The following is a 16,265-nucleotide window of genomic DNA, read 5'->3' on the forward strand; positions in this document are numbered from 1 at the left end:
GAGCAAAAGAATGCCAGAAGTGCTCTTGGGTTGATAACTGAAGAATTTCCTGATCTAATAATTGAAGAAGCAGTTATGCAATAGAAGGAGTTATTGGCTCAAATTGAAGCTGAGGCAAATACCTCTAAAGGAAGAGGAAAAAGAGGTGGAAGAACTACAAGAGCTAGAGGAAGAAGAGGAAGAGGAAGAATTTCTATTTCAAATCGAGGTTCCTCAATTGATTCTGCATTTCTGAATGTTCTATCCAAAGAAGGTTTTGTTCCTGTGCAAGGAAATGATGTAAAGAAGAAGCTGAGGATATTGAGAAATTGATTGTCCCCAGAAAGAAGAAATCAACCGTTGACATTGCTCAAGTTGATGTAACTAATGCAAATGTGTCTCTTGCAGCAGACACAAATCCTGAGAAAAAGGCAGATCCTGATGTTGTGTATCTGAAAGCTGACTTTGATACTGATGAGAAGAAGATCAAAGTATTGGATGAATCAGTTCTTAATAAAATAGTTGTTTCTCATAATTCAGAGGTTGATGAACAGGAAAGAACTGACAGAAGGAGAGCTGATCAAGCATGTAATGTCTATGTGCAAAGAATTCTAAATTCAAGGAGAGAGCTATGGCAGAAATCAAAAGGGAAGATTCATGATTTATCTACTAGGTATGCTCCTCTCAGCAAGAAGGATAAAAGATTGAAAGATATAGATTCATTCAGATATCCTAGAGGATTCAAGCATATTGAATTTGAGTCAGTAGGACTTACGGATTCTATTTCAGAACAAGAGGATATTTATAAGTCCGTCAAGAAACCATCTTGGGTGGAACATAATGAAAAGCTAAAGCTTATCAAAACTCGTACTAGAGGAGGTATTGGTCATTCTGGAATGGAGACTCTGAGATCTAATTTACTTGACACAGATACTCTGACTGACAATCTTGGTGAGAAAATTACTCCTTCACATCTTGAGAAAGTTGAAGTTGTGAAGATTGTATATAGAAAGATAAATGATAATGATGTCAGAGAAGATATTCTGTACTTCTTGAGAGATGGTAAAAGTAAAAATCTTTACATTGCAGCAATTCTTGATGAAGACTGTGGCAGAGTTGAAATATATTCACTATCTTCTTAGAGTTGAGGACAATATCACCAGAAACTGGTCTTCTATGATACTTAAGAGTATCAGAAGAAGAGTCATGAGCAAAGAAGACAAATATAATGGTGAGTATGTTCATATATACAGAACTTACACTGGTCAAGAAATGAAGATGGAAAAGGGAGTTGCGGTTCTGAAAGTTTTCCTCAACAATCCTCAGCTATCTTTCAGTCCCGATCATGAAGATGTCAGCTTAAGCTTTATGTTAATTGGTGATCTTGAAATAACTAAAATTTCAATTTCTAAATTAAGATCAACCATTTATCAACTTGGGAAAGATACTGAAGAGAAGAAAGAGTTGAAGAAAAAGCCTGTCAAAGTCCTTCAAGACAAAGTGGAAGAAAGGTTAAACAAATTTCTGGAAACAACTGTCAGTTATCTTAGGATACTGAAATAAACCTTATTCCTTGTACATTTTGTAAATTGGTTTTAGCATCATTGAGAATTGAATTTATGCTTCATTACATTAAGCATAAAGTGGGGGAGATTGTTACGTTCCGATTCTCAATGATCAGGAGAAGCTCAGGATCCGGCTGTCTTGGATGTCATCAGGATTTGATGTGCCATCGGGATTTGATGCTCATCGGTATCTACAGAAACATCAGTATTTGAAAACAGTCTGTTGTGAAGATTAAGTCTGTTCCTTATTTTGAGGGATGGATAGTTGTTCGTTCTGAGTGATAGGACTTTATATATTCAGTTAGAGATATGTATCATTTTCTGTTAGTAATTGATAATGCATATCCTAGACTGATTTGTAGCAGCTGTGTATTATATAAACACAATTTAGGTCATCACATAGTGATTAACTCGAGCATTGTACGACCTAGCATCTCTCAAGAACATCAGTATCTCTTGAGAGAGTTTGTAACAGTTTTTATCAGAAATATACAAAACTGTTATATTTCTATACTTGTTCGAAAAATTTATACAATTGTATCCGGTACCCCTTACACAATTGTATCGGGAAATAATTATGTTTTTTTATTGTATGAATCTATTGTTTAGTTGATATCACCGGTATTAGACTGCATATGATTTATCTTGTTAATCTAGAAGATGCACATGAACTGATCGATAAATTAGGGTCTTTTAGATACACTTTTGCAGAAAAAAGAGAGATTATCAAATTGTTATCTAGTGGTAAAAAAGGCTCTTCTGAGCTTTATATTAACAATAATCTTGAACAAGAAGATAAGGCCTTTGTTAGTGAAAAAGTTGCAATCTTTTGGAACAATTTGAAGGATGTTGTTGTTAAAGGTTTTGAGATGGGTCGGACTGACCCGAGAAAGATTGTGTTTTCTTCTAAAATGGGCTTGGCTTTGGTGCTTATTTCTTTCTTGATTTTATGAAAAGAACCCATTAAAGAACTTATTTTTCACTTTGTTTGGGCTATTCTTACTGTTTTTGTTGTGTTTGAGTTCATTATTGGTATGTCTTGATACCCTTTTCTTGGTTTTTTGTGTTTTGATTGTGTTATGTATGTGTTGCTTGTTCGATCAGTATAGTTATTTGTTGATGTAAATTGACCGGAGAATTAGGGTTTGGATGATTTTGTGTGTAATGATGGATTTTGTTATGTCCCTTTTGTTGTTTTACGGTATTGTATGTGGAATTATCTTGAGAACGAGTCATTGATGATTGGTTGCGATCAGCATTGTTTATGATTGACTTGATCATTAATTTTTTGGTTATCAACTCACGGGAATCGTGAAGTGTTAGGACCTAGAAGGTGAAATTGACATGTATATCGAGTCTATGTTTCAGTACTTTTACTCACTCGAAAGTCCATTTTTTTACAAATACTATTTAAACTAGCGGGACTACTACTATATGTATTTTGTATTCCCTTCTTATTAACAGTTGTTGTTTAAGATTATAAATCCCAGAACTTGAATATTACATTTGGAAGATACAGTAGGTTTGGTTGTTCATAATTTGCACATTTGTTTCAATTTACCCTGTGAAGCCATTTTCTAATTTTGAATTCTGAATAATTATATAAATTACTTTTATTATTAAAAATATTGGCAGGGTGATTCTGGATTATCTGATGGATCTGCTGCTAATTTAATTCAAAAACACAAACTTGCACAGTACAAATATGTACTACTATTAAGCATTTGCACACTATGGTGTATTGATGTCAGTTTTATTTATCGTATTGTGTTTTTTGTGCTTAATTAATTGTTTGAATATTTTTAAGGTGAATCTTGTTGGAGAATATTATGATGCTGGTGATAATTTGAAGTTTGGATTGCCAATGGCTTTTACAACTACGTTGCTAGCTTGGAGTGTACTAGAGTTCGTGGATCTCATGCAGAATCAACTCGAAAATGCCAGAGATGCGGTTCGTTAGGGCTCAGACTATCTTCGTAAAGCAGCTACTGCAACTCCTGGTTCTCTATATGTCCATGTAAGGAAATCAGAATTGATTTCGACAAATTTAAGTAACTCCTGGTCATGTTCGGGTTCATCACGTCATGTTTTGTCATTTGTGTAATTGCGGTTTTGGACCAGGTCAAAAATTTATTTAATTTTTTTATTAAAAATATTATGAACAGGTGGGAAATACGTATAATGATCACTAGTGTTAGGAGAGACCAGAAGACATGGATACATCTTGAGACGTATATAAGGTGTCTTATAGTAATCCAGGTTCTGATGTTGCTGCAGAGACAGCTGCTGCATTGGCAGCCTCATCAATTGTGTTCAAAGTCTATGATCCTTCTTATTCAGCAAACTTACTTCAGACTGCCATTAATGTAATTTCTCTTCCAAACCACACTTGATATTTCAATCGTTCTTATCTGATCCTTATGATTGAGTTTCATTCTTTTAACATGCAGGTTTTTAAGTTTGCAGACGAACACAGGGGTAAATACACTAACTCGCTGAGTTCAGTAGTCTGTCCATTTTACTGCTCATACTTTGGATATCAAATAATGGTCAATTAGCGTTTTCTTTCCCCAATTGTCTGTTGAAAATGGTGACGAATGTAGCTTTTGTTTTTTTAAATAAGATGAGCTATTGTGGGGATCATCGTGGATTTATCAAGCTACACAGAACCCCACCTATTTGAATTACATCCAGTACAATGGACGCGTACTAGGTGCAGAGGATGACACCTATTCGTTCAGTTGGGATGACAAGCGACCTGGAACCAAGATTCTTCTTTCAAAGGTACTTAATTTTCCATCTAATCTTTGAGCTCAGAACCAACCTGATGGAGTATTAATTTTCTTTGATATCATCAGAGTTTTCTGGAGGCAAGATAACAAGGGCTACAGGAATATAAAACACACTCCGATAATTATATCTGCTCTTTGATTCCAGGATCACCTAATTTCCAGGCCCAGTATACACCGGGTCAGCTACTTTAACATCTTTTTTCCCTAATTTATCTTTTAATCTACCAGCCAAATACATTTCTTGCTTGGTTTTATTATTAAGAATATTTTGTTGCTTCCTTGCTGTGCAGGATAATTGAATTTGCCAATTTTAATGCCTTCAAATGAGAAGCTCTTCCCACATATGTGTTACTTGAAGCATTGGTGCTGGAAAGAAAGATAGAAGAGAAATTTGACAGCAAAAGAACAAGATTGCAAACTTAAAATTTGTTAGAACTCGGTGTGCCATTTCTAATTAAGCCATACTTTTTTGTCATGTCGACAGTGGAAACAATAATTATTTAGCCACCACTGCTAGGGCTGATTCCCCTCCTTACGGGATTGATTATCCGACGGGACAACCCATGGGTCGTTTCTCTAATGGCCTTGATATTCCTGACATAAGAGTGAATTGCTTTTTTATCTTGTTTTGCTGATGCACTTGGTTTCTCCGCCTCCCTGCAATACTGATTTTGTTTAAGTGTTTGTTTACAGGGGCTGTTAGGTCGTTGAAGTGGAGTTTTTTTTTGGAGATGGTGGACTGGTGTTTGTTTTTATATTGCTAGTGGGTTTTTTGGTTAAGTCTTTTAGGTTTGCCTTTCTTATTTTAAGTTAGGTTTAATTTTTGATGTAATTTATTTTTATTTTTTTCTCTTTGTGTTTCTTAGAGCATGTTATAAGAAAAATTTTGAGAAGCGACTCGTGTGAATTCTTTCTCTTTTATATATTTTATGAGGCTTAGACATCATTTACCCAAAAAAAATATCAGAATGTTAAAAAAGAATGTTACAATAAGATATAAAAATGTTATCAAAAGATTGAATTGAGTGTTACAATAACAAATATGGTGTTACAAAAGAGTCTATTTCAACATATTTTTGGTATTACTAAAGGGTAAGGTGTGTTACAATAGAACTGTGATTACACCTTCAACTTGTTACCATAGAAATAAAAAATGTAACTATAGGTACTCTATTGTAACACATTGAGAGATGTTATCAAAATTTCAAAAAGTGTAACCGTAGACACCTATTATAGCAGGGGCAAATCCAACACCCCCAAATTTTCAAAGAAATGTAACCATAGCCCGTGTTTTTGCTTTAGGTAATACTTTTTGGCCATTTTAACACTTTTTTTTTGTGTTGCTACAGGTCAAATATGGTGTAGTGGTTAATCGTTTGAGGGATCATATCCGAGATCATATTACGTGGGTTTCCCTAAACCTTTCTTATTATTTTATATTCATTTAATGATCCTCGGTTATAATCCTTGAATTGAAATCCTTTTAATCTTGTTACCTTATACTTAATTCTTTCGGTATCTGGTGAATTTTTGGAAAAACCAAAGTGTCCGAATTCGAATTCTGACGACCTTTACATACGCTCATTTATTTTATGAAATACTAATACGATCTCAGAATTTCCATAATAATACTCCTATATAGTGTGGTCTAATAAATTTCCTTAATCAGCAAAATCAGCAAAAATTACTATTCGGGTTTCAAAAATTTACAAAAATTGGGGTTATTACACAAATATATTAACAAACTTCAATTCTCCAAATAAAATTGCGTATTTAAATTATTTGGTGAGATAAAATGTTGTTCAAACGTTCATAATTCAAGATATCACGTCAAAAGTGCCGGCAGAAAGAGGAAATATGGCAGAAGTATAATAAAAAATTGCCAGGAACAAAAGGACGAGAAAAAGGACGTAGAAGGAACCAGGGGAGGTAGCTCCAAATGACAGAACTTGTAATCTGGATATGGAGAGGTTGTTTGTTTCCAGAGGAGCCCTCATTGTCGGACTAAGGTTCAAACTCTACCCATTCATCATCAGATTGTTAGCCGAAATTAAGGTTCACCCTTGTCAGCTTTTCCCAAATTCTTAGGAGTTGATAATCATTTTATGGTGAAATGCCATGAACTTGCGTCCCATTGAGCACTTCAATGTACATAAACATTTTCATGGTTAAGAATTCTCCTATGTCAATAGTCGGTTTAGTAGCTATCCATCGTAGGGCGGACGTTCCCCACATCTTCAACTCATATTCCCTCCCAAATTCCAATCATTAATGGAACAAGAAATTTATCGTACTTAGTAGAAGGGCGAAGATTGGGGTTAGTTCTTTAAGACATGTTTTAACTATGTCCAAGACGGCTCACACTTCATCCATAACCTTGATTCTTCGGAGTTGTTGGACCGTGACTTGCTCATTAGAGACAATGGCCAATTACATTTTTGGGTCTCCATGAATGAGAGAAAGCTCGTTAAACCTAGCTTAATGGCCTTACATTTATAAATATTTACTCTGGAACCCATTTTTCTAACTTGAACAAGTTTGTTTTTATTCAAATACTTTTTTATTTTGTTTTAGCTGTTGATGCCTTCGATGAAGGTGCTAACAAGAAGAATATGCTCAATAAAAGAATGCTCCAAAATGATGAGCAAGCTAGCAACATCCCTGCCCCGAAACTCCAAGAGGTTCTAAGGGAAATCCCCAGGCCGGGGAATGGACCTTTTGAATCCAAGACTCGATTTTGGGAATTCCTCAACTTGCCTTGAACTAGTCTAAATGTTCTATTACTCCTTCGGACCTCATTTATGTGACCACAGGTGAGCGTCTCCAAGAGTCAAAGATGTTGGGAGCTCAAGCTTTATACGAGGTAAACATCCCTACTTTGGGTTTCATGTTTTTATTGGCTTCATTATATTACCCCATATCGAGCATCCCTGCACCTTATATGCTACTGCCCTACTCCTTGGTGCACACATGACCCCTAAAATATTTTGAACATTCCCTTTTATATCGTCTTGTCCAAAATGCTCCGAATTTCGAACGTCCAATCTTATCCCTTCATTTTAATAGTTCACAACTACTATCCTATTCTCTCATCACAATCATATATACTTGACATTTATCAGTATTATATTTATTATTTTATTTTTTTATCAATGTGCAAAAGTGAAAAAGAAAAGATAAGGAAATGTATTTCACTAATTAAAAATTTGTCATTCTAAAAGAAATGTTGATTTATTAAGTACTAAATTTTAAACTTTTCATAAAATTGTTAATGTGTTATATTGTTGGAGGCACGTTTTTCCTATGTTAAAGGCATGCAATGCTATCCCGACTATATTATAAAAATATGTTCCAAATCGTACTAACATTAATATAAAAATTTGAACAATAAAAATAAAAAGTAAGGAGATGATTTAGGGTTGTCCATGAATTAGTTTGGCTCGGCTTTTACTATAAATCGTTACTAAACTGTATTTGTCGTTTCGATTTCTACTTATAAACTGTAATAGAACCGTTCAAAACATTCTTTCAGCTCGAATAAAGGTGTTTTGATTTTAATTTTTATATTTTAAAATTTATATTTTAATGCAATGATGAAAAAACTTTGCAATCAAATTTATATAGCCCTTTCACTTTATTATCTAGACTAGATTGACAACCTATTTTAAATAGCCCTTTAACTTTATTATCTATAAATCAATAAAACTAAATTAATGATGAAAGATAGCAACATCAAAGATGATAACAGTATCAAACACAATAGCATTGTTAAAAGCAGTAATGAAGAAAATATAGGAGCATATAAACGTGAATATTAGCAAAGTAATATTCAGGAGATGGCAAGTCAACGAGCAACTTTTACGGGGGCATCTGGAATAATGTATAGATTTTGAAATATTTTTGTCATTTTATTATTACGTGGATTTTAACGAGTTTTTGGAATGTAGCAGGGTCTTAATAATTTCATTTAGTTTTTCACAAATCCATTAAAATCTCATTTTGAGAGATTTCAAAAGATTAAAAGTACGTTAGAAAATCCATCAAAAAATCACCAACTTACCAAATAAAAAAATATCCATGGACTTTTGAGTATCATCAATTTTCACGGATTCTTTAAAATATAATTTGAATACCACCATATTTACTTTTAAACTCTAAATTTGATTAGAATTGGATTTTAAAAGATTTTTTACCTCTATATTTCAAACTAAATACCTCTTCATTTCAAAAGTCCAAAAAATTTCTTTAAATCATGATTAAATACAACCCTCTAAGTTTAAACTTGACTTCTTAAGCTAGATATGATAAATAATATATTATGTATATATATATATTTTATATAAGTATATATATATTAAAATTTATCACATAACCCTTATCTCAGGCTCGGTATCCATACTTTGATTTAGACACTACGCCACATATTGCATTCTACAACCCCCGAAACCGTTACTAAAGACAAAAAAACCGTTGTTACAAATGTCAAAAATGTTATTGCAACGCTTTTTCAAGGTTGCAGTTTTAGCCGTTGAGAAAGAACCCTATTGCAACCCCGGCACACCCTATTGCAACCCCTGCTTATCTGTTATAGAAACATTCTACTGCAACATCAGCCAGGGTTGCAATAAGACTTGACCAGCATTCCAACAGATTTTGGGCTATCAGTAGAATATTGTGGGGCCATATGTGAGCCCCGCATGTGGGTCCCACCAGGGGCCCCCTGGTGGGGCCATATGTGGGGCCAATATGTGGGTATTGATGCAACCCTTCTGCAAAGTCATTTTTAATGTTTTTTGTAAAATATTTAAACTGATTATTAGCAACACTACAAAAGACCTACTACAACGCTTTTAACAAAAAAAATTGAAAGGAACTATTTTAAATAGTCATTCCCATAAATAAGACCATAGTCTTACAACCAATACAATCAACATTGTCTGAAATACTAATCACCCTACTGGCATTCAGATATCCCAACTAAACACCACTACCATTCTACCTTCACCATCATAGCATCACCATACTACCATCCCCATACCACCATTATCTAATAACCATAAAACAAAAGCGAAAGTCTTAACAAGTTTAAGTTACAAACTTCAAAATCTAAACATCGTAGTACTGAGAAAAATAAAGTATAATCATGGTGTTTACTAATGCTAAAAAGAAGAGATTGTAAAAGGCCAAGGACTCAAATTTAGATCTTCAGATCTCCACGATCCCCAATCTTCTGTAAATATCAGCCACATTCAATGAACAACATCATCCTAGCAAACCTAATTCACAATTTGAATAGGAAACAGTTAGATTGGTTTAGATATGTGTGCATTTTAAGATTTGAACAACCAAACAAAGATAAATGGGAAAAATAAGTTCACTGTAAATGACATTGTTACATGCATTACACCGACGTCACAACTTACCTTGGTAAGAGGAGCTTCTTTCAAATACTTGTATAGATGCGGGAGTTTATGTCAAAAGTGACGTTCAAATGATGAATATGCACTGCATTATACGCCTAAATATCAGATACAAATGCAAGTGTTACAGTTAAGGCCAAGAAGCATACGGATGTTATTACAAATACAAATATCAATATGTTGATGATGTAGCATTTGAATATATAACCGACCATATCTATTTGAAAAAGTATATTTGTCAGAAGAACAACACGAAGAAAATAAATTCTTACAACCCGTGAAATGTCATTTGACCCGTTTCCTTCACTAATTATTTAGGATTCAAAATTCAGGTTATAGGTTCCCCTATACGTCACTTAACAAAAACTTATGTCTTAAAGCATCCATGATCTGTCTTGTTTATCAAGAAGATTGCGGCTTCTATTTCTGTTAACAGATAATGTAAATATGATTCAGAAACCAACTACTCCCATATTGCGAGTAATATTTAAGAAATTGAAATACTATTGATCTATTCAGGAAAAGCAAATCATTGTGTTTGACATGTAAAGCGGTTCAAATTTTTTGTTTTTCTTGTTGAACTAAAATATATATTCAATTGTAACGGAAATAATTACTTTATAATAATACACTGAACATACATCTCTATTATATTAGTATTGTCCAATTTATAACCTATTCATAAACCCCTAATACCTTTCCATCCTTCTATAAAGTAACAGAGAAGAGAGCGCATAAAGCTTTAAACTTAATAGGTGTGGCTTACTCCTTGGCAATTGTTCTTGTCTCTTATCATAGTCATGGGTCTTTCTATAGCTAACCAAAGTAAATGACACTGTACTCATTGGTATTCATATGAACCGTACTCAAACATATAAATTTACCTGAATGTAAGGGTAATGCACAATTGAAGACATTAACATGAGATCAACCAGATCATACTCTTAAAATGCAAATATATAAATTTACCTGAATGTAAGGATAAAGCACAGTTGAAGAATGTGAAGCTAACACTAATATTATGAATAGAAAAGCCTCGATTTTCAAATTTGAGGTAAAAGACTTATTCTGGTAAAGAAAATAGAACAATTAAGACAACATCAAGGCCAAGTTTTGAACATTTACACAAAAAGCTATACTTACACACAAGGCCTTCACAATATTAGGAATGAGATATTCAATATGGTCAGCTACGCTGTCAGGTAAAACTATAGCAAGTTCTTTTGGAACTGAAAATGCACCAAACTGTAAATAAACAAGGCATGTAAATATGGGGATATAATATTACAAAATTTGAACATTACACTTTTACCAGAGTACTACCTTTGCGTTGACAGATTTTTCTTGAAGCTGCATATTAACTGATTTAATGACATTGGGTACTTCTTGTATTAACAAGAATCTGGGACTGCAGTACATTTTAAATTTCAAGATTCACTAAGAAATCATAATATAGTATTATATACTTTTACTAAGTATATTATATTCTAAGGCCAGAAACCAATAGCTGCTTGAAAGATGTTAAATAAGCCAGCTGAAGTGGAGCAGGATATTAATTCACAAATAACAAAGTTTACATTAAAAGAATATTTAAGCACTTTTAAGGACAGACACGAAATAAACCAAGCAAAATATAATTGGAAAAAAATCAGACTTCCGGTGCATATGTTTGTACATAGAAATTGCCAAGTCTTAAAACCCACTAACTGATAGTACCTTCCATCTACAGACTACCAGGGTAGATGCAATAAATATACTCAATAATCATATTTTGGAAGTAAAATTTCGATGATACAACAAAGGAAACAATTATAATCACAATAAAAACATGATCAGACTCATTTATTTCATTCTGCCAATTTGTAAGATTTCATGTCCGACACAAGAAACCCAATAATGTATTGAACACGTCCATCTGAATAAGGCATATCAGACTACACTACACCATAGATTGCCTATAGCAACCAAAAATAAAAAATGTAACTCAAATATCGTTGCTTTTTCTTGAAGTGTTTTTTAAATTTGGAGATATTGCAACAATTTAAAAAAGATGTTACTATTAAACTGAGAAGGTGTTAACTTGTGTGCAAAATTCAAATTCCTCTGCAACATCTTTTAAAATACTTTGCAAACTCGAAAATTTTCATCCCGTTAATTTCGTGGGTTCTCAAACAAAGCGGGATTTCAAAAAATTTTAACCCATACGGAAATAAGCGGGATAAAATAACACTTTTCAAGGATACACTTAAACAAAACAAATACAAAAATACACTAAACAAAACAAAAATTCAGAAACAGGCGAAGAAGAGGCAAACACCAAATCAATCTCGCAGATTGAAATTGGATGAAGAAGAATCAAGCTCGAGCATTCAAGTTTGAAGATTCAAGATCGACTAAGAAGGCATGTTCTTCCCTAAATCGATTATTATGTCAATTGAATTTTAATTAGGGTTAATTTGAATTTTTTTTGAATCAATTTTGTATTGTGTGTTTGAGATTCTACATCAATTATTCAAGTTTTTTATTTTGTAATTGTGTTATTTTATTGAGTTTTTTTGTTTTTCTTCAGTTTATGGATACAAATCATTTGTACTAAAAACCATTTTTCTGTTCAAACCAATATTGTTACTTTGAAAGATACTTATGAGGATGATACAACTGTTCATTTAGTTTTGGAGTTGTGTGAGGGTGGGGAGTTGTTTGATAGGATTGTTGCTAGAGGTTATTATACCGAAAGAGTTGATACTGTTGTTACGAAAACCATCGTCGAAATTATTCAGGTCATTTCGAATATCTAGTTTTATATTTTTGTATATTGCTTGCTAATTTATGGTAAATGTGTTGTTTGATATGCATCTATGTGGATATGCATAAGGTTGATAGCTGCCTTAAGGTGGCCTTGCTTTGATTATGTGGAATTGTTTAATTTGTTTTGATACAAATTGTTATGCTGATTAGCAATTTTGATGAGTTACTACACAATGGTTTGAAAGTCAACTTAGGTTAATAATGACATTAATTAATGGAAGCAACAACAATATTCTGCTCTTTTGTGGCCTATTTCTTTAATCACTATTTAAAATTGTGTAGCACATATATATTCACATTTTAAAATGTATTTGAAGAAGATATCCTTCTTTACCGAGTCAAGCTTTACCACAAGTCAGGTGAATACCCAGCTGTAACCTTTTCACTACAAACCAGAAAATCCTCCAAATGTTCTGCAAGACATATTTACTCACCTGAGGATTTAACCAAGGTAATGCCATTGTATGTAAAATTTTAGTAGTGTTTTCTCTATTCAATGTATAAAAGTAAGAAAGTATATTTGTGTTCTACATCCCAACCTCTAGTCTAGGAGATATGAGGTGGAAGTGGATGGTTATGGATATTTACACGTACATAGTTGTAGTAATACACTTTATGACATTGTTTCCTTGCATTCGAATTATTTATTTCACATTACTAATCTTTTTTATCTCTTGATTGTTTCTTGGTTGTTTAGGTTTTGAACTTCTAGAAAGAGGAATAAAGTCAGTGTAAAGAAGAAACCTCTGCTAAAAAGAAGATACCAAAAAAGCATTAGTGGAAGAGAAGGATAAAGAACCTATGTGAGCAATATAAGAGAAGAGAGAATGTTAAAAGTGATATTGTAGTTACCGTAAAGTTATATTGTACCTAGCAAGTAATTATCACGAACTTGATGTGATACCTAGCTAGCTAAGTTAGTTTTAGTTTCCAGTACTTGTTTTGGTATTGTTGGTAGGCTTGGAACTGGTTGGTGGTTGAGAGTACTTATCTGGTTATTTTGGTTTTTGGATTGTTTTTGTTGATGAATGTTTAGTAAACTTTAAAATAGGGAAGTTCTATTTTCAAACACTATATTGCCTTTTTTTTCTCATAAAGTGGTTGCAATGAGTCCTGTAAAGTGTAGCTATTGATATAAATTATTCATATTCTCTGTTGGTTAATACCAAAAAAATGTAGGTATAGATTTAAAAGTGTAGGTAAAAGCTTAAAAGGTCCACATACAAGTGTAACTATAGATAACAAGCTATAGCTATTTATAACTTTGTTTTTCAAAATTTAGTGTTACAATAGCTAATATTGTGTTACCATAGCCTTATGGTTACACAAAATATGATGTAACAAATACCATAATTATGTTACCATAGATCTATAGTTACACCAAATTTAATGTTACCAAAATAATAAAAGTGTAGGCATAGATGTCCTATGGTTACACTTTTTCTGGTGTTACCAAAAATTGAAAAAGTGTTACCATAGACCCCTATGGTAGCACTGATATTAGTTACGATCCTATTTTTTGAAAAAGTGTTACCATAGCCATTTTCTTCACTTTCAGTAACGCTTTTTGGCCTTTATTCACACTTTTTTTGGTGTTACAATAGGCTGTTTATGGTGTAGTGGCAATTGGACTAATTAATGTTGCCTTAAGGTGGTTATTTAGCTGACAAAAACAGCTATTGCAATGATTTTATCGCGTTACTATAAAATACATTTTATTGTTATATATGGTTTATTGCAATAATATTTTGTTGTTACAATATATTGCTTAAAATGTTGTAATAGGACCTCTATTGCATCACCACCGGATGCAATGCCAAAATTTTATATATTTGTTGCCATAAATTCTACTACAACATAAATAGCCCATAAGGCAATAAATTTTTGTAGTTTCCATAGACATTATATGGTGTAGTGCTATCAGATCAACATGAAGAAAAATAGGTGAAGAATATAGTGTCTACGTCCTAACCTTCACGCTCTCTTCTCTTCCTTTGAATCTTCCGATTAAATTAGGAAAGGCCTGCAGGATTTATAATTCATAATCACTTTATAGAAGGCTATCTACTGTTAAGGAAGTAGCAATGCATGGAATCATGTGTATTAGGTCACCACGGTGATATTATTTAATATTACCGTTACTGTAGCTAGAGTTGCCACCAAATTTTAATTTCCCACATATGCGGTAGAAGTGTTCATTGCATATAAAGAAAGTATGAACATGAATTAATTTGTTTTTCATGTTTTCTCCTTTGTAGTATGCTATAAAAGGTTTTCCTCTCTTCTAATTGATCCCATTCTCATTTGATTTTTTTTCTTTTTATTCTTAACCTGAGACATACCTTCCTTTTATGAAGACAAAAAGTACAAACTAAGAATCGGCTCTTTAGAAGCTTTCACAACAAATTCACCCTTCTGTTGATCCAGCAACCTCAGAATCCTGTCGCTCTTTTGCTAAATTTTAATAACAATCAGTACATATTTTGAATGTTTTGAATCATCACCTTGTATGCGGCTTCCAAAATCTCACCGCTAAAAGCCTTAAGGAAGTTCTCTGGATTCTTAGCTCCAACTCAATCAAAAAGAATCAAATCACACCATCTCTGCAAAATTAATTCATCAAAAATCGCCTTATGTACAAGTTTGACGATCATATATATCTTTAAAAACAGCCTAGTTACCCGGAATTCGCCTGGAGTGGAGATAGGCTGGACAAGCTTGGCTATCACAAGTTTCTCATTGTTGTCTCTGTTAATCAGTTGTTCCTGCAGGAACTTTGAGAATATCTCCTTTTTTGAGATTTACACTTTGTCTTCCGTCAGGACGTAACAAGCTAATTCTACACACACTCGTCATATGTAGAAGTAAAGATACAAATAAAACTCGAAGCCATCTATTTTAGTTGATAACTAAGATCTAAACTCAAAACTTGAAAATTATTAAAAGGGTTGAAAATAGATACAAATTAAAACTTAAAACCTGAGCATAAACATACTTAATGAGTTGATACAATGAATCCCCAAAACTCGGTTCCCAAAACTTGTAGAACTTCAACTCCAATTCGAGAAGCCCCAAACTGAAATCTTCAGCCGGAATCCTAATTAGCCCCGTCAAAATCCCCAAATTTGAAGCCAAATATTCTGATGAAAATCTCTAATCTTCAACTCAGACAGAGAGAGCGACCCTTTTTAAGTGAGTGAGACCCTTTTTAAGTGAATGAGTTTGAGATGTGAGAGTATATGTGAGATTTGAGTGTGTGGGATGGCTATGAATTTGAGCAGCCGTATCCTTTTCTTTTTTTGCTAAAATTTCAACCCTGACGGCAATTTTACCGCTTCAGACTTTTCGACCTCGCTTCTCAGCATTTTTTTATTTAAATAAATGTTTTTGTCTTTATTAAACATAATTTTTTAAAATTATAATTATGAAAAATAAATTATTTCATAAATATTTTTTAATCACTTCATTAATAACTTGTTAATTTTTTGAAACTTAAAAATAGTAGTTACATAATATATATATTCATTTTTTGCATAACCAATTATTACTTTTAATATTTTAGTAAAATTATATGTATATTATTATAGGAATCTAATATTATTTTATTTAATTTCAAAGTATCATAAATTAATATTTTTTATTAAAATATAATAAATGACTTTGATAACAAATTATTAACCGTGAAAATATAAATTATATAT

At 32.7% G+C, this 16,265-nt stretch overlaps 1 protein-coding gene and 1 long non-coding RNA gene across 26 annotated transcripts; one reads left to right on the forward strand and one right to left on the reverse strand.

The window, feature by feature from the left end:
• Positions 1 to 2,184: 2,184 nt before the first annotated feature.
• Positions 2,185 to 5,235, forward strand: LOC141710987 (uncharacterized). 2 transcript variants are annotated; one of them, XM_074513455.1, is made up of 7 exons: positions 2,185 to 3,561; positions 3,710 to 3,910; positions 3,995 to 4,022; positions 4,168 to 4,328; positions 4,403 to 4,514; positions 4,627 to 4,941; positions 5,030 to 5,235. In XM_074513455.1, exons 1-4 carry the CDS (start codon positions 3,482 to 3,484, stop codon positions 4,225 to 4,227), a joined length of 369 nt encoding a protein of 122 aa, XP_074369556.1. In that variant the 5' UTR covers positions 2,185 to 3,481; the 3' UTR covers positions 4,228 to 4,328; positions 4,403 to 4,514; positions 4,627 to 4,941; positions 5,030 to 5,235. The 2 variants fall into 2 exon arrangements, with proteins under 2 accessions (XP_074369556.1, XP_074369555.1); XM_074513454.1 differs by having other exon boundaries at positions 4,627 to 5,235.
• Positions 5,236 to 9,210: 3,975 nt separating this feature from the next.
• On the reverse strand, positions 9,211 to 15,892 carry LOC141713156 (uncharacterized). 24 transcript variants are annotated; one of them, XR_012571846.1, is made up of 9 exons: positions 15,560 to 15,882; positions 15,246 to 15,403; positions 14,907 to 15,167; positions 14,537 to 14,587; positions 12,899 to 12,977; positions 11,080 to 11,164; positions 10,900 to 11,001; positions 9,760 to 9,854; positions 9,211 to 9,612 (listed from the first exon to the last, which is right to left on the reverse strand). It is a non-coding gene; the product is annotated as an uncharacterized LOC141713156 (long non-coding RNA). The 24 variants fall into 24 exon arrangements; XR_012571847.1 differs by having other exon boundaries at positions 12,899 to 12,998; XR_012571858.1 differs by having other exon boundaries at positions 12,899 to 14,587; positions 15,069 to 15,167; positions 15,560 to 15,892.
• Positions 15,893 to 16,265: the final 373 nt, after the last annotated feature.

This window comes from Apium graveolens, chromosome 3 (genome assembly GCF_009905375.1).
Source record: "Apium graveolens cultivar Ventura chromosome 3, ASM990537v1, whole genome shotgun sequence".
Taxonomy (NCBI): domain Eukaryota; kingdom Viridiplantae; phylum Streptophyta; class Magnoliopsida; order Apiales; family Apiaceae; genus Apium; species Apium graveolens.